The sequence below is a fragment of the Miniopterus schreibersii genome (assembly GCF_964146895.1).
Source record: "Miniopterus schreibersii genome assembly, chromosome: 1".
Taxonomy (NCBI): Eukaryota; Metazoa; Chordata; class Mammalia; order Chiroptera; family Miniopteridae; genus Miniopterus; species Miniopterus schreibersii.
In genome coordinates, this window is record NC_138101.1 from 19,938,083 (window position 1) to 19,965,717 (window position 27,635).

The following is a 27,635-nucleotide window of genomic DNA, read 5'->3' on the forward strand; positions in this document are numbered from 1 at the left end:
AGCCTTGAACTCAAGAAACAGCAAGGTCAGTTATTCTTGAAAAACCAAATTGATTTAATAAAGGTTGAGTATGTTTTATAGAATCCTTAGTATATCAGAACGTTATCTTTTGTGGAGTAGCCTCAAGTGCTATTCACTGCTAGGCAATACTAGTTATCAACGTTTGCAAACAGCATACAGGGTGGGGCGAAAGTAGGTTTACAGTTGTTCGTATGGAAAATAATACAGTAATTAATAAATAATAATACAAGAATAAACTCTGTGTTTTATATGCTTACAACTGTAAACCTACTTTTGCCCCAGCTATATATAAAAGGAAGCATTTATTTGCAGAGTTAAGAACAGCTGGGATAAGAAATCACTTAATTTCAATATGAATTGTATCTATACTAGTAAAGTCTAAATTTGAGGTGATGGATGTGTTCACGAACTTTATTGTTGTAATCATTTCACAATAAATACGTGCATCGAATCATCACATTGCATACCTTAAACTTACAAAATATGATGTCAATTATATCTCGAGAAAGTTGGAAAAAGTGAAGTCTAAGTTTGATCTTTATATCAAGGACTCTTGATTTTAAGTGACAGAAAAACAAACCCAGAGATTTTTAAAAATGGAATTCTTTGGTGTATATAATTAAAAAATCTGGAGATATATTTATCTTTATATATTTCTTGAACCAAAATGAACCCAGCCTCTCACTCCTGTTTCTGTTCTCCGCTGTGCCAGTTCCATTGGCTGTCATGCTCCAGTATGGCTACCTCTTCATAATTTCATGATCAGTGGAAGAGAGGAAGCTCTTTTCCCCAGCATTAAACATAAGTGAATGTCATTCTAACTGTAAATCTGTCTCAACCCCATCATTGAACAGGCCACAGGGACCACAAGGAAGATGCAGTATACGGGGCAGGTTAGCCTAGGTTATGGCATGGTAACAAAAACCTGGTATCTCAAGGGCTTATAACGACGGTCTTGATGTCTCGCACTTGCCATGTGGCCCTCAAAGGCAGGCTGCTTCTTGGTTGTCCTCACTCCCCGCCTTACCCTAAAGGGCAACCACTGTCTGCTGCTGTTGTGGTTGCAGAAGAAAGAGTTTGGACAGACCCACATGAGCAATTAAATGCTTTGCCTCGCAGTGACATATATTTCCTTTATTTACTATTCATTAACCACAAATAGTCATAAGCCCCACTCAACTGTTGGGGACAAGAAAATGCAGCCCTACCATGTACTCAAAATGGGGAGAAATTGTTGTCGTTTTTTGTTTTTGTGGTTTTTTTTTTTGCAAACAGCATTAATAAATGCCAAAGGCACTATTTGCCTCAGGTTACACGTCCACCTAGACCTGGGAGTATAGTCAACCCCACTGCAACTGAGACCCTCTAAGTCACCACAGGACATTTAGTCTTTTGGTAGAAAAAAGTAAGAATTGTCATCAGGAAAAAAACTATCACCAATATTATATTTAATTAAGTCAGTTTCTAGTCAATGACCAAAGTTTCGGATTCAGTATGAGTGTATCTTCCTATGTTAATAAATCATTAACTTCAAGAGTTATAAATCAAAAACCAAAAACTAAGTGTCATTCTCTCTTCCCCTCCCCCCCATTTTCCTGATCTTAATCTGGTTAATCCCCTGAAGGAATCAACACAGTCTAAAGTTTTTAGAGTAGACATTTTAAATCTAGTTCAGTTGCTAATTTATAGATCATAGGCAATTAAACCTGTGGCCCTAAGCTGGTTTTAAACCCATAATTATCTATTGAAAAGTAAGGATGTGTGATTCACACTTGGGTTTTCATCTTTAGCACCTAGCTTGAATGGTTCTGTTCCCTTGTGGGTTGCAGCATCATTAGCTTTTTGGTTTTGGGTGAGTTTTTTTTCTCCTGCAAGGTGTTCAGTATCAAGGGTTTTTCTTCTTTAGTTATGAGGAATGATACCATTTAAGTGAGGTCAAGAAAAGAGGAACCTAGTGTAAGGCTACAGCAGCCAGTCTCTGCTTTCTCCATCTCTAGGACTAAGCAGATTTTTCCATCTTCATTGTTCTCCTTTTCTTTCTTAGCATCTGCCCAATTTTTTTTTCTTTCTTAATGACCTCTTTGCTCATTCACCTTCATAGGCAAGAGCACAACCACCAAAGGACAATGGCAAGTTAAAATCTGTGGGCCTCCTACTTGGTCAAATTCCAAAGAAAAAGAATCCAATTCATGGGGCGTTGGAAACTGGTCCACTGCTGGTCAAATCAGCTGTGGTTGGGGGGAAAGTATCACCTGGTATACATACAGCTGCTTCTTTCAGGGCTTTTGGGTGGAGCCAGTTAAGCAAGAAGGAGATACAAGGAAGTTAATTGGCTATGACTGTTTCAGGAATTAGGATACAAATATTAGGATGCACTTATGGTTACTACAATTATAAGTGCTTTAAATATTAACTCATTTAATCCTATAATATTATAGCTAAGAAAACTGAGATACAGAGAGGTTAAACAAACTCACTGATGGTCACGCATTTAATAAGAGGGAGAGCCACCCAGGATTTGGAAGTAGGCAGTCTTGTTCGGAGCCTGTGGTCTTACCTTTTATGCTATACTAAAGCATCCAAGTTTACATCAGAGAGTTCATTATTGTTTTGGGGTGCCAGTAGTAAAATGCTTCCCCTTCTCCAAAGCTCGTGTCAGATATCAGTATTTTCACTTTGTGAGCTTCCTTGAGCACCTTCCTTCTGCTGCTAAACCCTGATGTCTGTTCCCTTAATTACCACATGGATTACCGTGTCCTGTAATTGAATAATATTGCAATACTGTGAGATTCCTAAGAGCAAGGGTGATATGTTTCTTATCTTTATATTCCTGGTGCATAGACTAATTAGTGGCACATAGTATAAACTTAATGAAATTGTTATTAAATTATTCACTTAAGCCATGGCTGGTTTGGCTCAGTAGTTAGAGTGTTGGCCCGTGGACTGAAGGGTCCCGGGTTCAATTCTGGCCAAGGGCACATACCTCAGTTGCAGACTCACTCCAGTTGAGGGGTGAGTGGGAGGCAACCAATCGATGTGTCTCTCTCACATTGATGTTTCTCCCCCCACCCCACTCTCTCTGAAAAGCAATGGAAAAAATATCCTCAAGTGAGGGTTAAAAAACAAATATTCACTTAATGAAAAACATAAATGGATGAAATATGATTTATGCCATACAAATGTTACCAATTCCTCTTCTGCTATCATTACATAGGACAAAAAGTGCTTCCATAAGAAAACCTGGGAATAATGCCTGTGAATCTTTGAAATTACTGGGATTCAGAAGCCGAGACAGTGCCTGGTTCGGGCTTGATGATGTTGTGGTAAGAACCACGCAGAGCGGCTTGATATCATTTGAAATGTGTGAACACATAGAGAGGTAATACAATAGTAAACGATAAAAGCTGATGATATTCTATCCTGATGATTTATTACTGGTTTTACAAAAATGGGATCATAGATTTAATGTTTATTCTTCAGATAGGAATATGAATAGTGCCTTGGGGTATGCTTAAAATGCAAACCAGAACTGACATGAATATGCTATCTGTAATTTCATTTATGATAGCTTAATAGCTGCTTTTGGAAACCGCTCATAACTTAGATTTATTTTTACTGGTTTCTTCTAACTCCAAAATAGTTTTAAAATAGCACCTTCATTTCTGAAATTCCATGACGATAGTAATTAACTGTTCATATTATGCTTATCTCATAACTATGTATATATAAACTGAACTTGTTATTTCAGTGTCCTCATTTTGCTCTCTCATTTCCATGTTTTCTAGACAGCTCATTATGAGAAGAGTTTTAGACAGTTTTAAAGTTGATGAGAAGTAGACATTCATAAAGAGAGGGCAATCAGATGTCCGAAGATAGCCTTTGTTTCATAGTGGAACATCTTGCATCTACAATTGTCTTGGGTCAGGTTCCCCAGAAAATGAGTCTTAAAATGTACATGCCAGTGATTTATTGAAAGAAGGCCCTCAGCTGAACCATGAAAGGGAATGAAAGAAGCAGTGGGGCCCTGCAGTGTAAATACCAGGTGTCTGGCTTTACGCCCCTGCGTCAGTCAGTCCTTGCCTGTGGGTGTGGGGCTGCTTTGGATTGAGGGCTCCTGGAGGGCATTTATCTGGAGAAGAGTTGGGTGATGGGTGGTCCAACCAAGGGGAGGGGTCTATATTCATTTGCTAAGCTGCCAGAATAAAATAGCAAAAACTGGGAAACTTAAACAACAGACATTTATTGTCTCAGTTCTGGACACTAGAAGTCCCAAATCGAGGTGTTAGCAAGGTTCGTTTCTTCTGAGGCCTGTGAGGAAGGACTGCTCCAAGGCTTTCTCTTCGGCTGTAAATTGCTGGCGTTCTCTCTGTATTCATGTCTCTTTTTATGACACCAGTCATATTGGATTCGGGCCCACCCTAATGACCTGAGAGTGACTTCACTTTGTAAGGACTCTCTCCAAATAAGGTCACAGTCTGGGGTTCTGGGGCTTAGGACTTCAACATATAGGTTTGGGTGGAGGGGACACAATTCAACCCATAACAGGATCCATGATAACAATCCTTACTGCACATGACGGAGAAGGATATTTCAATCTCCAGTTAATTATGATATACGTATTCTGTGTCTTATTGCTAGTAAATGGATTATTTTGATCATTGCTCTTTTTTATATTTATGAAGTAATATTCCTTAGTAATGCTAATTAAAATATAATTTAAAATATGCTGCCATATCAGAGCTGAGCTGAGATGACAGAATGTCTTCATTTAAGCACATCTTTTTTAGAATTTGGTTTGATTCGAGCTGGTTTCCAGACTGCCCCGAGTTTCATGAAAGTCATTCATGAATCTAACAGGTTGGTCGTCAGAATGCTTGATTTTAAAGGAAGTTTGGGTAATAATGGCTCCTTTCCTGGGTGCTATTCCTGATCAGTGATATTTCTGAGACTGCCTGTTTCCCTTAGATCATGCCTCTTCTCTCCCGTGCAGGTTTATTGTGCTCCACCTGTCTTCCACTGTGGACAACAGCCACTTGGTTTCTTTTGTGAAATCTTTAGAGGAAGCCCTGCTCAGCACCAGTGCCTGCGTGGTTCTGTATCACCGGAAAGACAATCCACAGAGAGTGGTCGTTTCAGTGGTGCCGTCTAAAGATTTAAACCAGGAGCTTAGGACTTTGCACTTGGAAGCCTTCTGTGGTCCTCCAGAGCCGTCTCGCCATTTCCAGGTGAAAGAAGGAGAGCAACTTCTTTTAAGGTTCACTGGAAACATATTTGCCTCAAGTAAGTACACAGACATCCTTTTGCATAGTCTACGGGCTGCCAGCCACCGGCTTCGGAAGGAGTTCCCTAAACTTGTATCACTGAGGGAAACTGAGGACTGAGGGGCTTTGGAAGAGCAGGAAGAGAAAGAAACGCATTCACTTCTTTCTTTCCAGTCTCTCCCTTTGCTTTTTTTAGGGGAGGCATCGTCTTTTATGGGCAGACTCTAAGTGATGCTCTTTTAGGACTAGCCTTCTCTATGATCGCTACCTGACTCCAAGCGAGGAGGGACCATCTCTTCCTACAACAAAGCAGTTGCCTCCTAAATACTCCTCTGCTTCCACTGTTAGTCACAGGAAATCCATTTCCACATAATAACAACAGTGACCTCTTAAAAATATAAATAATACTTTATTACTCTCCTGATTAAAACCTTATCATTACCTCCTATTCTACATTAAAAAAATACCCCAACTCTTGTCTTACAATCTAACCTGGGGTCAGTGGACTCCTAAGAGATGTGTGGATTAAACTGTATTCCAATACAATGGTCTTATTTATAATTCCATTTATTTTATATATTTAAAAGACTGCTCTGAGAAGGAATCAATAGATTTCACCAAACTCCTGCTTCCCTCTCATCCTCATATTTATCTAGTGCTTTTTGTTTCCATGATAAATCTTTCCACAATTTGGAATTATTTTACTTAATGATTTGTTTACTTACACTTCATTCATACGCTTAGGCTGTGTTCTTAGCTGGAATGTACATTTCCTGAGGGCAATGACTGTGTTTTCTTGCCATTTACCCGAGTCTGGAATAGTGCCTGGTACATCAAAGGCTTTCCATAAATGTGATGATGCCCAGAAAAACCAACAGGGCGAGAGCACCTGGGAGGGGACCAGAGAGGTAGGAGACAAGAGGGAATAAGTGAGAAAGGAGAGGTAAAAGGAAATGAAGAGAGAGAGAGAAAATGAAGAAAAAGGTACACAAAGAAAACAGCTGACTGAGAGAAGGGAGAATAATATTTTGGGGGGGCTGCCATCACAGCAATTTCTGTATTATTAATTCAACCCCTTTCCTACTCTAACTCCTTTCTTGGAGGTGAAATAGAATCCAACAGGTACACATGTAGAGATAAGGGGTGAGGGGGAACTCGGGGCTGGGTTTATGGGGATTTCTGGGCCAGGAGTCTTGCAATAGACTTGACCTGGACTAATAGTCTCCATTCACTTATAAATTAATATAGGTTCCATTTATTTTTAATGATGCCTATTTTCTCCCTGATTCTGGAAATTACTGCAGGCCCCGTGTGCTCTTTGTTGCTTTGAAAATGATGCAGCTCGAAGCTGAGGCTGCTCTTTTTCTGGTATCTCCGATGTGAGTGAGACCCAAAGTGTCCCAATTTGAACCGTCTCTTCCACTTTCTCAGCCATCTGAGTCAGCTGACGGGACTTAGCGAGCCGGTGTCAAGGATGTCAGAGAAAGGGAAAGGGAAGGGAGAGGAGGGGAGGAAGGAAGGGTGGGAGAGACCCCCCCTTCCTACTTGGCTGCCGGAGCAGAAACCACGGTGTCCACCCCGGGACAATCTCTCTAAGAAGAGATAGTCAAAAACTGGAAGTGTCCCACCCAAATGGAAGATGCAAATGACCTTCCTGACATACTTGGGACAGCAGCTGTGTTTACCTACTGCCCTAAACAGGAGTGAGTTCCTGTGCTTCCTACGGACAGTGGCACTGAGTGTCCTTTGCCGGGGACGGGAGGGGGCATGTGCTAAAATAAGAGTTCCTGAGACAGCCAGTGTGTACAATTCCTCCACATGAGAAACAGCGAAGAACTCATCTTCACCCCAGGAAACGAGTCAGGCAGGATGCCAGAATCATTTCTGCTTAGCCTTTCTTAGAAACCTGTGCTCGGCTCTGGAGCCTCCCTGGTTTATTTTCTTCATTTAAGATGGGCAAGGAGTAAAGAATTTATACTCGTCCTTGCATTGGGGCCTGGGTCCTTCCTGTGAATCTCAGACATGAGGTCAGAGGCTGTCTGCCCGGAGGGTTCGCCTCCCCACCCATTCCCACCTCCACCCCACCCCACCCCCACCCTCAGTTGTCTCCCACTGTATCTTCCTATCTCACCTTGATGCTCATGTTCAGAGCATCTTCTCTATCTTTCCTCGTTATGTCAGTCCATTTTTTGCGTCTTCAGAGTCTATGTGCTTCTCTTTTGGGGACCTTGCCATAAATGCAATCTTCTACTTATTCATTTAATTGTTTGATCAATGACAGTTTCTCTGACTACAACCTCATGAAGGGAGGGGCTGTCTTGTTGGCAAGCCCCATTCAAACCCCAGTGCCTAGGACGGTGCCTGATAGCTGGAAGGAGTTTACTGAGTGCTTTTCATAAGAATTAAGATAACAACTTGGGAAGGGACTTAACACAACAGCATTGTATGATTAAGTGTTTAAAACTTTAATAAATTTAGATGACTACTCTCTGGGAGATGCCAAAATCTCTATATTCATTAGATAGAATAGAAATGATTCCTTTGAGTGAGAACCATGGAGTATGGATTTTATTCCACTTCTAAGAGAAAAATCGAGAAATAGGTACTTTCCTTGGTTTTTATATTGACCTTTGACATTCTTCTGGACACAAGCTAGCGTATGCTTTCATTCTGTAGGTCAGAGCTGTTAACTCAGCACTTAAGCTTTTAATTGAATAACACTGAAGCCCCCAGTGCTTATCATTTGCTATCATTACTCTCATTTATTGAGAACTTCTTATATGCAAGGCCCTGTGCCAAATATTTTATTCATATTATTTCACTTCATTCCCAGAACCTAGGAGGTAAGTTTTATTTCTCCTGTTTTAAAGATAAGAATGTTAAGTTATCTCCAAGAAGCTCAGAGATGTGAAAGAACTGGATAAATATTATAATGTAAGAAGTAGAGGTTGGACTGGGATCTATATCTTATGTCAGGAACATTATAACTGCTACATTATATCTTGCTTTTAAATTTGGCTGGGGTGGGTAGTGCAGACATGCCTTAGGAAACATGGTAGTGTCCGCTTTACAATTGCTGTGACAAAGTAAAATATCCCGATCGTCACTGGAAAACCCCCACGGGTGAAGGGTTATGTTTACTAAAGCTTCATTCTTTTCAGTGTGCATTTGGGAAGACTTTTACACATCGTTGTCTTGGGGGAATTTACCAGATTTTAATAGACATTCCAGTAACATAAGTCTAGTAACTTTCATTTAGAAGTCCTAGAATAGCACTGTCTATTTCTGTGATGGTGGAAATATTTTATATCTGCACTGCCCAATAACGTAGCTACCAGACAAATGTGGCTAGTGAACATTTGAAGTGTGGTTAGAGTGACTAACGAATTGAATTTTAATTTTAATTAATTTTAACTTTCATTTTAAAAGCCACATGTTGCTAGTGGCACCCATACAGGAGAGTGCAGGTCCAGAGTGTCATTATGAGATCACAGTAGTGTGCACTATGATACAGAAAGGGGAAAGAAAACTACTAATTTTGAAAGGTAAAAAAAAAAATTTTAAGCACAAAACAAGCTAAATATTTCCAATAGTTTCTTGTTACAGCAAAATGGAATAGAAAAAGAAAATGAAAGATTATTAGATGTAGAAGCATCCAGAGACCCTTTGGTCTAATTACAGATGAGAAATCTTTTGAGTAATCAATATAGTCTCAGGACCGATTGCTGAGGCTTTGTCAGGATATATTTTGACATGAGGCAATGAAAGCAGAAATGATTTACTTGCATTAAAGAATTATATGATTGCCCGGCCGGCATGGCTCAGCAGCTGAGCATCGACCTAGGATCCAGGAGATTGAGGTTCGATTCCCCGTCAGGGCACATGCCCAGGTTGCGGGCTCGATCCCCAGCGGGGGGTGTGCAAGAGGCAGCCGATCAATGACTGTCATCATTGATGTTTCTCTCTCTCTCCCTCTCCCTTCCTCTCTCTGAAATCAATAAAGACATATTTTATATAAAAAAAAAGAATTATACGATTATTTGGATTTTAAAAAATGAAGACAAAGTGGTATATCTTACTAGTAACAAGTGTATTTTACTTCTCTGTAGGTAACGGGAAGGATTATGGAAAAGACTACAAGCTTATTTTTCATTTACAAAGAAAACCCAGGCTGGAACTCCAAATCAAAGAGGTGGATGAGTTTGGCAACTACAGCTGCTCTCATTATAAGGGCACCATTGTAGTTTATAAGATACCTAAAGAAAAGATAGTCCACAACTTGGACCAGTCTCCCATACTTAATGAAAACCATTATCAGTTGCCAGTTTGCAAATTACCATTGAAATTGCCAAAGGTGAGTAATTTTACTTCCCTAATTATCATATTTTGTTAATTCTTTGTAATGCTCTACCACAGTCAGAACTTCTGGCATATGGATAGTTACAGTTAAAAGGAAAGGTAGTAATAAAGTTGGGAAGGAAGGAATGGGCAGCTACAATTTTAGACAGGTAGAATAAATATCAGAATTTCCACTTTCATATGAACTTTCTAACAGGAACAATTCAGGTTAATCTGATGCTGACAGTATGTTGCTAATGACTATGGAAATGATGCCATTCATTTTCTGTAGCTGCATCTGAGTAACTAGGAGATCATTTATGAGAACACTGAATATATTTTAGAGCACAACCCTTTGAGGAGAAATCATGTGGTGAGCAGGAAAATGACATCAAAATATTTTCACCAGGATTTACCAAATCCTGCACACTTGTTTAAAGAATGAATTACTCTTATTTAATATTCTTATTCTTGTCAGGAAATATTATTGAATTGTTTCTCCAAACATATCAAACAACAAATAATTTTATTGCCATCTATACTATTTCTTTCAGTGATCCATGGTTTAGTACTTCTAAACTATATTCTTAATGAGAAAATAACTGAAAAGTTCATTTTATCACTTGAGAAGAACAAATTTATTTTTTAAAGATGCCAAAATTATTTTTCCATGTTTTTTTTCTTTTTTGTGTTATGACTAGCAGGAATATATTTTCCATGGGGTTAGATTTTGTACTGATTTTCAACAAATTAGTAAGGTAAGTAATTAATTTGACAAATATTGATTGAACTTTGGCAATGGAGAATGTGCCATGCTAGACAGGATGATAAATCGAGCTGTAGAGGGTACTCCATGCCCTAAAGCTGCCTTGTCCTGGATGGTAGTCACTATCCACACGTACCCATGGAGCACTTAAAATATGGCTCATCTGAATTGAAATGTGCTGTATGGGTGAAATACATACTGGATTTCAAAAGACTCGATACAAAAAAATATAAAATATTTCATTAATACTTTGCTTATATTAATTGCATAGTAAACTATAATGCTTTGGTTTTGAGATTAAATAAAATATATTATTAAAATTAACCTCATCTGTTTTTTAAAAAATGTATGAGACTAAAATAAGATAGATAAAATTACTTATGTGCCTCAAGCTGTATTTCTGTGGGACAGCATGGCTGTAAGTATTTACTGTCTAGCAGAATATGCCAAACAAGTCTACAGAATCACCTTGGGAGGTAGTAACTGATTAATCTAATGTTATAAACAGCAGTAGGGACAGTTGTTCAGAGGAGGGAACTGGGCTTTCTGGAAGCTGAAATCAGTAGAAGTTTCATGGTGTTATGGCACTGTTATCTGTAAGTTAGTAGAAATTTGGCTATTGGAAATGAAGAAAAAAGTATGTTGGGATGAGGAAATGGAATGAATTTGAGTGGGGGCGGTAGGCATAGCTTAGTAGGAATTCATAATCCGTATAACAACCATTGTGCTTGAAAGAAAAAGAGGGCCCTGGTGATAGTTCATATTTCAATCAGATCTTCCTAAAATGGTCACCAAGTCAATCTATGTGAAAATGAATGTCTACAAAGAACAATGATTTGTCTCTGAGTCTTTTCTAAGTTGTGCGTCCAGCTTCCTGCTTTGACAAAACACTTGTGTAGTTTCAGTTCACACCAGGCCTGTGTGTGCTTGGGCAGAAACAAGGCCAGCTTCAGAACTTGCTCACAATTTTTTAGGTGGGAGGAAGTAGTGTGTCTCTGAAATAATGTCACACAGGGGCCTGCCTGTGCTTTTGGTCATTCGTGCTTGAGTTGTGACCGTCCTCTGCTCTCCCTGCTGCCTGGAGGCTTTGCTGTGAAGGCGGGAGGGCTGCAAGCCGGCTGCCTGCTTCTGGCTGCTGGAGGCCCAGCTCCCCAGTCAGACCGAACCTACGCATTTACGTAAGCCTGCTGCTGACCTGAGTTTTGCTTGGCCTGAACTTCCTTTTTTTTAACAAACTGAACTCACGACATGTGATTTCTAGTAAATAATGATACTGCTTCCACATTTACTTTCTCACCACATTAAATACTTGCTCTGCCAGAGGGAGGAAGTGCGCAGAGGCTGGTGCGACTTCATTTCCTCAGAACCACCCCCCTCACCATTTGGGACATTCTTTGTCATCTCCCTGCCCTGCTGGGCATGATTTTTCTTCTATATGATTTTTTTTTTTTTTTGTAACCACATGAAATACCAAAGAACAATCTTGAGAAGATTCTAAGCTATTGAGATTTTTACATTCACAGGCCCTTCAATTCTACTTAGGGTTTTTAGTTGTAGTAATTTACAAAATTATATTAAGGGTCAAGAATAAAATGGGACCCTACTGCTAGCTATTAAGAAAGCAGATTAGAGCCTGGCGGGGTGTGACTCAGCAGTTGAGCATCGACCTAGGATCCAGGAGATCGAGGTTCGATTCCTGGTCAGGGCACATGCCCAGGTTGTGGGCTTGATCCCCAGTCGGGGCCTGCAGGAGGCAGCTGATCAATGACTCATCATTGATGTTTCTATCTCTCTCTCACTCTCCCTTCCTCTCTCTGAAATCAATAAAGATATATTTAAAAGAAAACAACAAAATAAAGCAGATTAGAAAAGGCATATACCTTTTAAAAAAAACCTTCTAAGAGAAATAGGGTGTGTGCGTATATGTATGTGTACCCGTTTGTGTGTGTGTGTGTGTGTGTGTGTGTACCTGTCTGTGTGTGTATGGAGGTAGAATAGTGAACTTAAAGGTGATTTTAAAATTTCCTGTAACTTAGTATCATGCTTTCTACAGTAGAGTTAATTCCAATAACATATATGTTGCTTCGTGCTCCACCCCCTACCAACCGTAGAGGGAAGTCACGAGTCTTGGTAAGTAGAGAGAGCATGTCAATTTTTTTTTAACCTGTAAAAGTTTTAAAAAAACCTTATCACCCTTTCCAGTGTTTCATTCCTCGCTCACCTTGGCCTTTCTTTAACGCCCTCCAGTTCTGCAGTCTAACCTTCCTCTAAATGATCAGAATGACCTTTAAAGACTCAGTTTTGACCATGTCACTGGAAACTGACTTTATGTTGCACATGACCTGTGAACGGGACAAAATGAGCAAACCTGGTTTAGTCAAAAATAGGATCCTCACTCTTTTTGGGAAAGTGTTTTACCCACCAATTTATTTATTTATTTACCCTCACCCGAGGATATTTTGGCCATTGCTTTTCAGAGAGAGTGTAAGGGAGGGAGAGAGAGAGAGAAACATTGATGTGAGAAAGACACATTGATTGGCTGCCTCCTGCTGCCCACTGACCAGAGCCAGGGATCGAGCCTGCAACCGAGATATATGCCCTCGGCAGGAATCAAACCTGGGACCCTTCAGTCCCTGGCCCGATGCTCTAACCACTGAGCAAACTGGCCAGGGCTTCACTTTCCAATTTAATCAGGAGAGAATCTTTCCCTTCTCTTCCCCCCTCTGCTTCCTTTTCATCTTCTCCCCTCTCCCCTCTCCCCCTCCTCTCCTCTCATCAATTCCCCTGACTATTGCCCTTCCCCTCTCTTCCCCCCACTTCCTTCTCTGTCCCTTATCATTCCTCCTCTTCTTTCTTCCTCCTTCACCCTCTGCCCATGACGGGGAAGGTTTCCTCTGCTCAGTAGGCACTATAACTAAATCAGAAATTGTGCTTTCAATAATCCTTTTACAAAAGAAGGAGGTACATTCTTGCCTGTCTGAGGAAATAAAATTAAAAAGGTAATTGATATTTGTATTTATTCTCTGAAAATTTAACATTTAAAAGTAAACAATGATGTTCATCAGATCATACAATTTTCTAGTTCATGAACTCCAACTATTTTCTTTTTTTTTTTGGTAGATTTACCAGCCAACGTGTCAATTAAGAAATACTAATTTAGTACCTACTACATATGAGATATTATGTAGAGTCTAAAAATAATAGTGATACAGGTCAAAGTCCTAGTTATCAAGGAAGTTACAATCCAGTTCAGGAAACAAAGCATAAACACTTTAAAAATTATAAAACAATGCAAGAGATAATACAACAATACAGTAATATGGCAAGACAGGAACTAATGATGAATTGCGAATGCATGACCAGGATGGTAAGCGCCAGGGCATTTCAGAGAAGGGAGGGATTCCTGGGGGCTGAGGTGGCCTGGGGACACGTCATAGAACAGAACAGACGTAGAGAATGTTTAGGTTCTAGCGGGGAAGAGAGAAAGGCAGTGGATTCCACACGAAGCGATGGTCTGAGCTGAAACTTTGAAGTAGCAAAGCACAGGTGTTTTCATGGTGTGGCTTGAGTAGAAGATTTGGAAAAATGAGATTGGAAATAATTTGGGGGAGATTATGCAGGGCTTTGGATGCTTCGTTTAGGTTTACCAGATGTCTCTGTGAAATTGTCGTAGGTGGGGCTTTCTGTAAAAATTTATCAAAAGAATGTGGCATTTCATGATATAGAGATGATGTGTGAGGTAGCGATTCAAATCAGAGACCCTTAGCACATGAGTAAACAAGGTCCCCCCGGCCGCTGGTACTCTTGGAATGAGTGTGGCCAGGACTGACGATAGAGAAGGAGGCACCTAGTTGGTTTATAAGTAAGATTTTCTTTTGTCCTCTAAGTAATGGCAGACCATTGGCAAATTTTGACCAGGCAGGTTACATGACCCAGTCTTGTTAGCAATATCACTGTGACAACCTGTAAGTATAGATTAGAAAGAGATGAGTTAATAGTAAAATAAGTGCTAATGAAGGAGTCGTGGCAGGAATGGTGATGGACTGATGTAGAACCATGGCAGCAAGGATGGCAGGTGGAGAACAGAGCTGGGAGAGCTTTAGGGTTCGGGACCAACTGGACTTGGCGGTAGGGTGAATGTGTGTGGGGGTCGTAGGGTAGGAAGACACTGGGAGATAGAGAAAGCTGTGAGAGGGGCTTCCTGGGGTGGCTCCCTGGACACTGGTTTGAGATATCCTATGATACAACATAGTGTTTTACTGAATTTACTTTGGAATTGTGTTTAACTTGCATTTCATCTTTATTCCCCCAAATCTTGTCCTATCCAGTAGATGATTGCTACTTTCCTTTGAAGGCCTATCACCAGCCCTCTTTTCTGCTCTTGGCTACACAACTGGCAGGATGGTTTATCTCAAAAACAAATAAGATTTTATCGCTCTTCTAAAACTTCTCAGTTGGCACTTTATATCTATTGATCAAAGTCCAAGCCATCTACCCTGTTTTAAGGCCCTTCATAACCCCCATATCTTACCCCCACAATCGCTTCACATGACAGCTACCCAGCTAACTTATTTGCTCCAGTCCACTTAAGGTCTCACTTCTTTGACACATTATGGTCTTAACTGCCTCAGGGACTCTTTCCTGCTGCCCTTGTGACAGCATCGACTCCACGCTTAGCTTTATTATCATCTTTTTAGAAGAAGTCTTTCAATTTCCCAGGCAGAATTAGATACTACACTGTAACTACAACCGAAGCACTTTGACTTATATATTAACGTATGGTCTAATTTTTATTTCTATAATAATGCTAATGATAATAATAACTAATATTTATCTAGTTATTCCCGGCTAGTAACTTTGAAAAAGCATTTACACATATTAACTCATTAGCTGAAAAGGTAGGTGGTTGAGGAAACTGAGGCACAGAGAGGCTTGTTCAAGGGAAATAGCTAGGGAATGGTAAAACTACTGCATGACCCAAGGCTGTCTAATCCCAGCGGTGCTAATCCTAACCATAATCCTGCTGTCTCCTTTTGGGACTGAGTTCCTCAGTGCTTTGAGTGTAGCTCATTCAATTTTGTAATCCCACTTCCTACTATGCATTCAATAATGTTTTGTTGATTTAATTAATAAATGAATGCATGCTGGGGAATTGATAAAGCAGTTGAAGATGCAGTCAGTAACTGACAAATGCTTTGTCTGTATCCTTCCCCAGCGAGCAGCTACATGGAGCAGAAGCTCTTCACTCCTTCAAAGGAGTGACTCACGTGGGGATTGCACACACTGTGGCAAGACCTGGGAAGATGTGGCTATGCACGCCTTTCCCAGCAACATTCATATCATACTTTCTGTTTGAAAAGCTATTTTTGTCTATAATCTGAAAGAATGAAAACAAAAATTCAGGAAAATTTTTTAAATGTTAGAATATTCTAGGAAGAATTATGTTCCAAGTTGAATAGGTACCTTGACAAGTAAGTCTTCAGGATTGACCAACACTTGTTGGGATTCTAATTTAAAAGTGGAACAATCTAGAGAGGAGGTGGAAGTTTGTGCAAGTTCTAACTGTGTTCACCTTTGATGTGTTGAGCTGCTTTTAAAATCAATAGTGTCTCCCACATAGCTGCATTTATGGATCAAAGGCAGCTGCCTTTGCCAGAATTGCTTGGAACAATGAGCAAATTTTAAGCATATTAACAACAGTCAGCACTTGCTTGCTAAATTCTAGGCATGTTTGATATACATGGAGTAAACTTTTCTTTATTGAATCCATGTATATTCCATATAGATTTTCCAAATTATCCAGGTCCTTGCTCATTAATATCTGCAGTCACCACCTTCCTTCTATCTGGCCCAGCTCCTTAGCTCAGCTGGGGTTTCTTGAATTGTTACCAGGGACCTAAAGTTTTCTCCTTTTGTGACTAACTTTTCAAAGGCTGAGAGATATTAATCCTTTCCTCACCATAATCAGAGTGAAGCCTTAAAAAAGTTCATTTTCAAAGAAGCAATTGAAAAAATAATAAAAAACCAAAACCTAAGTTTGGCTGCATGGGTTTAAAACCAAGAAAGATCTGACCTACATTGGCAGTAGTCTGACTTCATGTCCAAAAGACTTAATTTATAGATCTATCTCCAAGTGAGCCCACTTTGGGTCAGCTCTTCTCGCTCTCAACTTGGTGTCCCCCCGCCGCTTAAGCTTACTTCTCTGTGGGTTTATTCTGGCCTTCAGATGTCTCTGTGTAAAAGTACTTCCTTTTACTGTGTGGGCCAAGCATTTCTGTCTAAGCCTTCAGGAGGTTCTACAATGAGTGTGTAATTAGAATAAATCCATGACGGAAATAACAGGATATTGATTAACTGATGCTGCTCTCTTTTAATTAATTTATGTTAAAGTTTCTTCTGTTTGTTTTTGGTATGTGTGTTTGTGTGGAAATTTTCAAAGGCACACAAAATGGAGAAAATATACCATGAACCTACATGGACCCATCATTCACAATTTCCTGCCATTCTTGTTTTATCTAATGCCCCTGGGTATGTTTGTTTGAGAATTTTAAAGCAAATCACAGTTACTATATCGCTTTACTTGTAAATTATTCTGTATGTTTCTTCAAGAGGTAAGAACTTAAAACTAACCCCCATACAATACCATTGCTATACCCTATAAAATTAGCTATTATTATTTAATAATATCTACTATTCAGTCATGTTCTATATTCACCGCCTTACTTTCTTTTTTTTCTTTTTGTGGTTAGTTTGTTAAAACAACAACAACAGGGTCCTAAAAGCGCCCACACATTGCATTTGGCTTGTGTGTCTCTGCCACCGTTTGTTGAACTCTCAGTGTAGGTTACGTCCTTTACAGACATTATCTCAATCTGTCCTCACAGCACACTTCAGAGGCAGGGCCGTCGTCTCTGTTTCCCGAGCTGGAGTTTAGTAAGACTACTTCGATGGCCTGCCTCAACTTGCACGACTGCACAGGGCAAAGGCTGTGCGCTGGGACCTAGGCTTCATACCTGTCCCTCTCTCTCCTTCCTCAAGCAAGCCAGAGCCTTGCTCACTTCAGTCTGCCACTCTTAGCTCCGTGTCATTGCTTCTCATGTCCTTTGCCCTCCAGGGTGTTTGGCAAATCTAGGCCCTGAAGTCGGGTACTGTCCTTCCCCCAGGTAAGCCAGGTGCTAATAAACCCCCAGCAGGCGAGGCTTCAGTTAAATCCTTTCTTCCGTGGGCAGGCCTTGTTGAGAACAGAATGCCCTGGTGTATTTTAGAATGGTTCCTTTCGCCCTCTCCCAGACCTGCCAGACCACAAGGGAATGTTCTTCATATATTCACCGTGAGGACCTAGCTGAGCTCCCATGGGTGAGCTCACAGAGGTGGGGGAGCGTCCTTGACTGGGTCCCCTGGAGTGTTAACTCCCAGACGTGCACGGACCCTGAGCCCCCAGCGATTTGTCAGTTAGAGCTCAGGCTTCCCACCCTAGTCCCTGCTTGGCCAGTGCTTGGGGGTTTCTGCTCTGGAAAGTTACGATTCTCTGTATTCACAGGTCAGTCTTTCCCAATTTGGGGCAGAGGTTTGCCCTGTGACCTTACTTCTCTCACAGATATAAAGAGAGTTGATATTTTTCAGTTGGTTCAGCTTTTTGCTTGTTAGGACAGAATGCCAACTTCCAGCTTCTTATACGCCCTGCTGGAAACCAGAAGTTCAGCCCAGTTCACACCAGTTTGTCCTCACACAACACTGATGCAAACTTTTATTTGCTTTCTAGTCAAGTTGAACCCATGACTGCAGCACAAGCTTCTTATGCTAACATTAATCTTTTGGCCAGATTACTTCTTTGATCAATATTCTAACTTATTTACAATGGGATTCTATAGGATTTGTACATTACAAAGATTGAGAATATAAATGTTTACTATTATGACACAATAGATGAACTCAAGTTAAGCAAACAGCAACTATTACTTAGTTGAAGAGGCCTCTATGCTAAACAAATACAGAATACAGTAAGCAGTGAAAACCGGTCCTTAGTCATGGTCTCTAAAAGGCTTAGGGTAAAATCCATGCTGAAGATCCACAGAAATATACTGATTACATACACTTCCTTGGCCTAGTATTATTCATACCACTTTCACTCGTATATCATCTAACTACAAAAGAAATGACCTATTTACCAGGAAAATCTACACTAAGTGAGTGTGTGGGGGGGGAAGAATGTGGGGTTAAGGCTGCATGGAGGAGTGGTTGCCGCATGATATTATAATAATTACTTGTGAAATCGCTTCATGCATAAGTGCCTCGGGGTAAATGGATAAGAAATAGTAACACCAGCATGACATGTTTGTTATTGCCGGCTGCATTGTACCGACATTCAGCTGTCCTGCTCTGTGGCATCCATGTTCAACAGAGCTTCCAGGGTCAAAAAGTCCTTAGCATGTTACTGCACAAACGCGGGTTCTGCAGGAGACCCCGAAGCATTGCAGGCAAGTAGAAATTAAAGAGGAAAGCACTACCACTTATTATTTCTGTATCTGCTAAATGGCAATAGTATTATTGTGGATGTCCTTGGAATTAGTAAGTGCCCAAGTTACAAATTAAAATAGAATATTGCTATGGATTCAAAGATATAATTTTATGTCATTATTTCCACTTAGAGCTTTAAAATATGTGTAAAATTTTGGGGAGCATCAATGTAAGAGCAGGTTACCTCAGAGAAATAACAAACCTTCCTTTAGCAAAGAGTAGAACCCAAGAAGATACAACAGAATCACACCTTTTGATTGGGAGAGAGAGTGAGGAATTATTAGAGCTGGTCCCACCAAGGAAGTCATCCAGGGGACCACATGTAGACATTTGGAATCTGTGGGAGGGGTAAGACATAGGACAAGCAAAGCTGCCTAGTTTGGCTTGAAGCTTACCCTGAGCACCAGTGAGATTTAAAAAGTAGTGTGCAAGGCAAAAATAATGCACAGAAAAAAACCAGCAATACAAGAAAAAATAAGGGACAGGGAAGGGTCGTAGAACATCCCTGATGAAGAGGTTATGTGTGAGGCCAGCATAGTGCCTGGGGGTCTAAAAGCCCCGGGGATTCCTGAGCTGCTCTGACTCATTCCACTGCTTCCATGGTTGTGTGCTGGACTTGGCTCGAATTCTCACGCATGCAAAAAAATGCATATATTTAAATACTAGAATCACTCTGAATGCATTAAGATGCTATGAGACATCTCTAAAGAAAAAAATGACTGAGGGGGGAATAACTTATGTGAAGAAAAGAAAAAACACAATGTGTATCTCTTGTCCTGGACTCAATCCAGTCCATATGCCCTTCGATGGGAATGATAGAATTTGTTGCACTATATAAAGTGGTATTTCTCTCATTTTTTTTGAGAGCTTTAAGCACATTGTTGATGTCTTGAAAATTCTATGCACTTATTTTGCGGCGCTGCAGTGCTAGTATATTTGAACTCGGGCTATTCTTATGTTGTTTCTTAGTTGTCTCCCATTGAATCTTCTTAATGGAAATTTATATGCATGTTTCTGTAATACCTATGACAAGAATACCTACAATATTCTATTCAGATTTAATCAATTTGTATTGAATGCTCATTATGATTTAGACAGTGTCCTACTTATCAGCATAGAGAATTCATATCCTTCTTATATCATTGCTGTAAAGTAGGCTTTTAAAAAAATTTGAAATAATTATAGTTTCACAGAAAGTTGCAAAAAAAGAAAAATAGTACAGAGAGATCCCTCATAGTCTTCACCCCGCTTTCCTCAGTGGTTACATCTTACTTAACTAGAGTACGATATAAAAACCAGGAAGTTGTCGTTGGTGTAATGTGTGTGCAAACCTCTGTGTCATTTTATCACACATGAGATTTGTAGAACCACTGCACTCAAGATGTGGAACGATGCTATCATCAGGAAGATCTCCCTTGTGCTACCACTTACGGTCATCCCCCATCCCTAATGCCTGGCAATCATTCATCTGTTCTACATCTTTAAAAGTCTGTAATTTCAGGAATGTCATGTAAATGGAACCATGCAGTGGGTGACCTTTTCACTCATCATAGTTCCCTGAGGCCCATGCAAGTTGTTGCACGTATCAGTGGCGGGTCCTTTTTATCACTGAACAGCATCCCATCGTGTGAATGTGCCATACTTCCTTCACCTACTGCAGAAAATGTTAGCTGTTTTCAGTTTTTTGGTTATTACAAGTAAAGCTGCTATGAGCTTTTGTGTACAGATTTTTGTGATGTGTGTTATCCAAAAAATATAAATCACATTTCAGAGCTGAGATGGAGGAGATAAAGTGTCCGGAGCACAGAACAGGTTTCCAAATCCAGGTGTTTTTACTTTATTTCCTGTGCCGTTTCCAACGATCCTGGATTCAATGAGAACAAACTGTTCTGCAGACAGCGTAGAAGAGTAATGATTATGTATTTGATTACATCTTGTAAAATATTGGCTTTAGAATAATATCTGCTCAAAGACTTGATTGTTTTCAGCATCCTGTATGCACACTGATTCACTCATTTATTCACTAAAACTACTGTTTTAGTGCGATTAGGTGCCAGGCTCTGTGCTGTGTATTGAAGCAGGTGCCTGCCCCATGAAGGCATTTCCAAAATACTTTGTTTCTAGCATAGAGGTAGCTTGTGCTATGTGTGCTGGTTTTAATAGTTTTAAATTATAGTTGGGAAAATGTCTACTCATAGGTAATGTGACTGCTATAATAATATTTAAATGTGTATTCTTTTAAAAAAAATTTTTTATTGATTTAGAGAGAGAGAGAGAGAAAAAACAGGAGAGTGAGAACAAAAAAATTGATAGGCTACCTCCTGCACGCCCCCTACTGGGGACTGAGTCCACAACCTGGGCACGTGCCCTGACTAGGAATTCAACCAGTAACCTTTCGGTGCACAGGACAATGCTCAACCAACTGAGCCACATAGGCCAAGGCTAAATGCATATTCTTAAATTTGAATTTTCTGAAAGATTTGGGTATTTTGCCTTATCTCAGGAAAGCAATTGCTGAGCATGCATGCCCTAATACACAATCTAATTTGCAAGGTATGCAATTCAATGCTTCTTTCAAACAGGGGTGAGGTTCAGATGGATTTTTATTTGTAGCTTGTTTACAAATTAATGACTTATTTTACTTAGTCTGTGTCTCTTTCCCCCAATAGCATAAAAAATTAATCAACCGGCCACAGAGTACCAAAAGAATTTCTACAGATCCAACAGGTAAGAGTGCTCTCACTACAGAGGTGCTTTTTTCTTATATTTTATATTTTATGTGAATTCTTTTATAAAAAAGGAAAAAGAACTTTGCAGTTAAACAATCATTAGGTTTATCAGCCCAATAAATGTTTTCCTTTGGAAATCATGCACATTTAAATCAAAGCATATTTGAATGTAGACATAATTAAAATTTGTTAAAATCTATAAGAAATATGAAGCCTACTAAGGGTTATTTTACTAAGATAACTAGTAATTGCTTAATTTGGTAAGTAGACCACTGCAGTTTGTTCTGAAATGCTATTAATTGTGAGTCTTCATCTGTGGTCACTTCAAATTTACATTTGAGGGCAACAGACTTCAAATGGAGGTATATTTGCATGAAACCACAATGGGAACCTGTGCTATTTGATTGTAGTTATGCATAAATCAATTACATAACAATGATGCAGCTTTCAGGGTACAATTTGACGCTTTTATCCTATTTTATCCTTTGAAACGATTCATTTTTGATGTTAATAGTTACTACTGAGATAATTTACTGGTCTCCAGAAGACATAAGTGATTGTGTTTTGCTTCCGTGTCAGACCCACCGCTGATGGTAAAGCATTCCCTTCAGGGGTTAGCTCTGTGGATTTGTATAGAAAATGTGCAGGCTTTATTGAATTGCTTTAGAAGAAAGTAGGATGGGAATAAACTGTAGTGTTATATATCCTCTCAGAGACACTAAAACTGTTTTCTAAGAGAGAACAGGTGATAGAGCAAAAACAAAACAAAAACCATGAAAGCCAACCCCCTTCCCCCAAAAACAAGAAACGAAACCAAACCAAAACAACAGCAGTAGATGAAAGCCCAGCAAATATGTTAACTTTTGAAGAATGTGATGTTCATGACCGTTGTCACAACCATTGGAGAGCACAGGGTATCCCGATCTTCCCTACGTGCACCGAGAAGTGCTAGGTTGTCACACGATATGGTCTTGCACGACCAGTGCCATCCAAGCTGCTGCAGGAAGGTGATGGCAGGTGAGGTTAGAGCAAGATTAAACTGTAAAAACCTTTAAACGCTAAGTTGAGCTGTTTAGACAATATAAGAAATTTATTAACAGAAAACAAATAAGATTGGATTAGACTGAAAACTTCTCTTTATTGTGTGCAAGACTAAAGTTAGTCAAAACTGTTAGCAGGGATAGGAATTAGAGTTCTGGTTCCCGTAATTCTCCAAAAAAGAAGTGGGTCATGACAAAGGGTGAGTCAGTTAAGGCTGGAAAGTGGGGAAAATACCTGAGACATGTTTAGAGTTAGGACCAACAGGACTTGGGTACAGGTGAAAAGAAATAGGCTTTGAGACATATGCATAATATTACATGTTTTAGCTTACTCAACTGAGTGGTCACATGCACTAAAAAAGCTAATAGAATGAAGGATCACGTGGAAAGAGGGAAGGGCCGAAGTTGGTTTTGATTTGAGACCTACAGAGTTCGAATTGGCTGTGCCATACACTGGCCAAGGCAATTAGGAGATGAACATTGCCGATGCGGCACCAGGGTCTAGGAAAACAAAGCCACGGGTGAAGATGTAGTAGATCTGGGCTGTTTCACCAAGAGGAGATGGTAAGGCAGGAGGAGCTGATGAATTCACTGGGGAGGCAGGATGGAGAGAGAAGAGGCCCGAGCTAGGAAGCGGTGATTCAGCAGCATCACGAGGAAGAGACTCGGCCAAGAGGAAAGGGGCATGTGGCAGGAGGGGGAGCCCAAGGGAAGGGGTAAAATGCCTCTTGAGGTCGAAGACGGCTCAGGCTGGGAATCAGCTGTTGTGAGGAGTAATTAGAGGGCTCTGGGAAGACTGGAAAGGCTTCAATAGTGTTTTAAAAGAGGGTACAGAATCCCTAACCCAAGGGTTTAAGGCGTGAGTTGGCAGTGATGAACTCGAGGCATTGAGTTTACATTGGGCATTAAAAGATTTTATGGTAGAATCTTATACAATCTCAAGAAAAACCACAGCATAGGAAAGAGAGCCAACAATATTGTGATAGCTGTGAATGGTGCCAGGTGGGGACTGGGAATATCGGGAGGTGGGGGACACTTTGTAAAGCATATGATTGTCTAACCACTATGCTGTACACTGGAAATCAACACAAAATAAGATTGAAAGTAAAAGAAAAAGAAATGGTAACCAAATAAAGTTCCTTGTCCTTTAGCTGTGAAAAAAAAACCCATAAAAGATTTTACGGTAAGGGAAGAGAGAGAGAGCTCAGTGGCTTGACAGAGGGGCAGGAGCAGAGAGAGGAGGCCCCAGAGTGTTTGTAGGGAGCATGGGAAGAGCCTGTGGCCAGGAGGTTAAGCAACAGGTGTGAGGGGAAATACTCGACGAGAACACCGTGGGGGTGGACGCTGACAAACATGGGGGAGGGAGATTTTGTAAGAAAATGATTTTGAAATGAAAACAAGGCTATGAGAACTCGGGTCAAATGGCTGTGGGGAAAGTAGGAGAAACAGACATTGGCCGAGGGAAACGGAAGGAGTGAGTTTTGGGCTTAAGGATGATAGAAGAGATTTGAGCCATTGCTCTGGGAAATTTTAAATTGAGCTCAGGAAAAAGATTTTTTAGTGGACTTGCAAGCAGCTAAGGGCTCAGGTGGGGGGAAACATAGAGTTTATGGATCACATTGAGCACAGGTCCGCAGCCCTGGGAGGCGTGGTGGGTGAACGCAGTGTGAGTCCAGCTGAGCTGGGGACTGACGACATGAGGACAAGCAGAGCTAAGGGGACGGCAGAGGTTAGGGAAGGTGCAAGACCTCCCTCGATGGGCACAGCTGGTCGTTAGCAGTAGGCCGGACGGAATGACGGGGGTATCAAAGGAACGACTGACTGTATCAGCAGCGGTGGGCAAGGAGACTGAGGCAGGCGCAAGGCCAGAGGCTGTGGAAGTTCAGGAGGCGCTGCTGGGCGGTGACATCGAGAAGCGGAGGCCACGGAAGTGGAGTGGTTCTGGTTGACGATGACACATGAGAATTGGCCACCACAGTCCGTTTCTAGTACGGAGTCACACACAGGCCATTGATGTTGACAAGAGGAAGGGTCTAGGCGTCAGTGACCTTCCTGATGACCAGCGCAGCTGCTGATATTTCTGCCTGCCGATGGCAGCAGACCGACGATGTGGCCAGGGAGAGGCAGGGCCACCGTGTAGCACAGACGTCAAAATCGATACACTGCGTGAGGGGAGCGGACGTCAGCTTGAAAGGGACAGTGGAGAGCAAGGATGTGTTGACTTCGTTTCCTGAGTGGCCTTCACAGAAAAGGGGAATGATTCATAGTGTAAAATCAGGTGCGTTTGTGTGAGCAGGTAGGTGGAAGGAATACTTGAGTAAAACGTGGTCTTCTCTGCTCACACTTGACCAGGGAAAATGGTGTGGGGGGAGCATGCGAGTGGGAAGAAGCGACTGTGATGCAGGCCAGTGCTGGTAGGTGGAGGACACACATAGCAGGGGTGGGGGCTTTTACCGAGAGTGATGGGTCTGTTACCCCATGAAGAAAGTAACAACAGAAAAATGAATCATGAGTTTAGGTGGTAGAAGGGGGCCACAGGGTCAGGGAAGAGGGGTGTGAAACACACAGGATATGTTCAGAGGAGATGTTTGTGGTTCTAAGTGCTAATCCGGAGGCCGGGGAAATGTTGCTGTGAGGAACCTTCCATGGAACTGCTCTTTGGGTAGTGGACCTCGGTGAGTTTGTGGGTGTCTGTGGGTGGGGGTGTTGAGAATTGTCTAGCTGCTCGTATCATTTATGTATCAGATTAGTATTGATTAAGGAAAGTATTTTTTGAACCTAAAAATATCCTTTACCATAAGTGCTACTTAAAGTAGGGTTGGGAGCTTATTAAAATGCCAAGTTTTGCCCCTACCCTAGTCCTAGTTAAGTAGACTCTCTGGAGCAGGGCCTACAAACCACAAGCCCTTCTGGCTCTGGAGGAAGTTAAATTTGAGAGGCATTTCCAGCCCTCTGCAATAGGTGTTTCCTCAGGAGAAGACCCCAGAAATTCAAAGGCCCTCAAGGGTCCACTGGGTGGTCCCAAATCTTTCTGCTGCTCAGAGGACCAGCCAGAGAGCACCGAGACCGCCTGTGGACAGGTATGGAGGTTAGATGAGCTCATCCCCCAGGAAAGAGCCCTAACACTGAGTGTTCCCCATGTCCTGGCAGAAGCCCTGTGGGAAAACTTGCTCTACTGGTTGGCAGAGGAGCTCTCGGAAGAAAACACCACGTGTCTCTGCTCGTCCCTCCCTCTTCGCCGCAGCACCATTCAGCTCATCAAACTGAAGAGCCCAGATGACCTCACAGAACAGATCCACGAACTTCTTTGCTTCTGGAAAAAATCACTCCCAAATTCCACCGATAAACTCCGCCTTCTGGCCCGTCATCTCCGCAAGATCGGCAGGAGCGATCTCTCCGAGGAGCTCAAGTTCAAGTGGGAAAATAAAGTGTTCACCGACCTACAGCAGTGGTCTCATGTGGCGGAGTGAAGTGGGCGGTGCTTTCTTTGGGTCAGAATTGGTTGTAAGGTTGTTTCTTTCAACAGTTGACTAGTGGTTCCAAGTAATGTAAGACGTAAATCTGTTAGATGTGGCAAAGCACTCATCAGACAGTAAAAGCATTCCTGGGTTTGAGTGCTCCTCGGCGGTTCAGAGATATATGTTCTGCAAGCATGACCGTCTAGGGTCCAGCCAAACATAGAGTTTGCTCTGTTCACATTTTAATAGCTGAGGTCATTTTCTAAGTGTAAAGAAAGGATATGATATACAGAACCCCCTTTTTTATTGTTTTTACAATAACAATGCAGATAACAATACATTGTTACCTATCCACATAAAAGTAAAATAGTTATCCAGGATTCCAAACACCTAATACTCATTACATGCAGACAGTGGAGCCCTCGGGTGACAATGCCAAATAAACCGGGCTGCCGAGACCTGATGTGGATGAGAGCAAATCGCTTTCAGAACACAGACAAGCTCCAATTAGGCTAAAAATAGACTTCAGCCATTTACTGCCGCAAACTTTCTTTTACTAAAATGTAGCCCGGAATAGGGAATGTCTCATGTTTCATTATTAGTGGGAAGAGGCAAGTGCAGAGGAAGTGCAGTCTCAGTGGGAGAATTCAGTGCTTTCATCTACTTAGGAAAAAAACTCTCCATTTAAATCACTTTGAGAAACCTTATTACATAAGCCCTATAAAAAAAGTAACCCCCCCCCCCACAAAACTAAAAGAAAAAAATAGTAATTATCCAAGCCCCTCCATCACTGATAATCCCTGTTAATGTCTGATGTATAAGCTCAGAGACTTAGGAAAACCGAAAGCCCCTTCGCTCCCTGAAACAGTGTGAAATGAATGGGACATTGCATTAGGTTCACCGATTCATTAATGCAGAACCATCAGGGCCTTGGCTTGCAAGCAACAGTAGCGATTAGTTTCAATTACTGAATACCTAGAAATGAATGAAATTACATGAAAAATTAAACATTTATATGGTTCTGAAATTTAAAGTCAAGATTTCCTTCTACTAATTAACCAGGGACTTAACTTACATACCTATTAGGTTATATATTAAAAAGGGAGATTTCAATTTTCAAACAGCTTCCTATTAAAAAACATTTACTAGTCAAGATTTTTATTATTTTTATAGGAAGGTACAATATTTTTCATGTGTTCTTGGAATGAAGAAAACAGACTGAAATGTTCATTTTTTCTGACTACCCAATAACAAAACAAGTAAAGAAAATAAAATTCTCTTCTTTTCTCCAATACCAAAGATTACTATTATAAACATTCTTAGTGTATTTTCTTTCAGTATTTCTTTTTTCCTAGAAGGACATATTTCTAGTCCCAGGTATACAGATGTATACAAACGCACTCACCTGTGTGCTCACACGCACACATACTAATACACATGGGTCCCTTCACGCGTATCACCTCACTCCCCCATCTCCTCACTCACTCACACTCATCTCACATCCC

At 40.9% G+C, this 27,635-nt stretch overlaps 1 protein-coding gene across 1 annotated transcript in view; it reads left to right on the top strand.

Moving 5' to 3' along the window:
• The window catches only part of DTHD1 (death domain containing 1), a 46,459-nt gene extending 19,583 nt beyond the window's left edge, over positions 1-26,876 (top strand). Inside the window, exons 6-10 of the mRNA XM_081149459.1 lie at positions 3,236-3,400; positions 5,012-5,301; positions 9,392-9,636; positions 21,573-21,630; positions 25,823-26,876. Coding sequence (XP_081005585.1) covers positions 3,236-3,400; positions 5,012-5,301; positions 9,392-9,636; positions 21,573-21,630; positions 25,823-26,142 — 1,078 coding nt within the window. The 3' untranslated portion in view covers positions 26,143-26,876. The remainder of the gene's footprint in view (positions 1-3,235; positions 3,401-5,011; positions 5,302-9,391; positions 9,637-21,572; positions 21,631-25,822) is intronic.
• Positions 26,877-27,635: the final 759 nt, after the last annotated feature.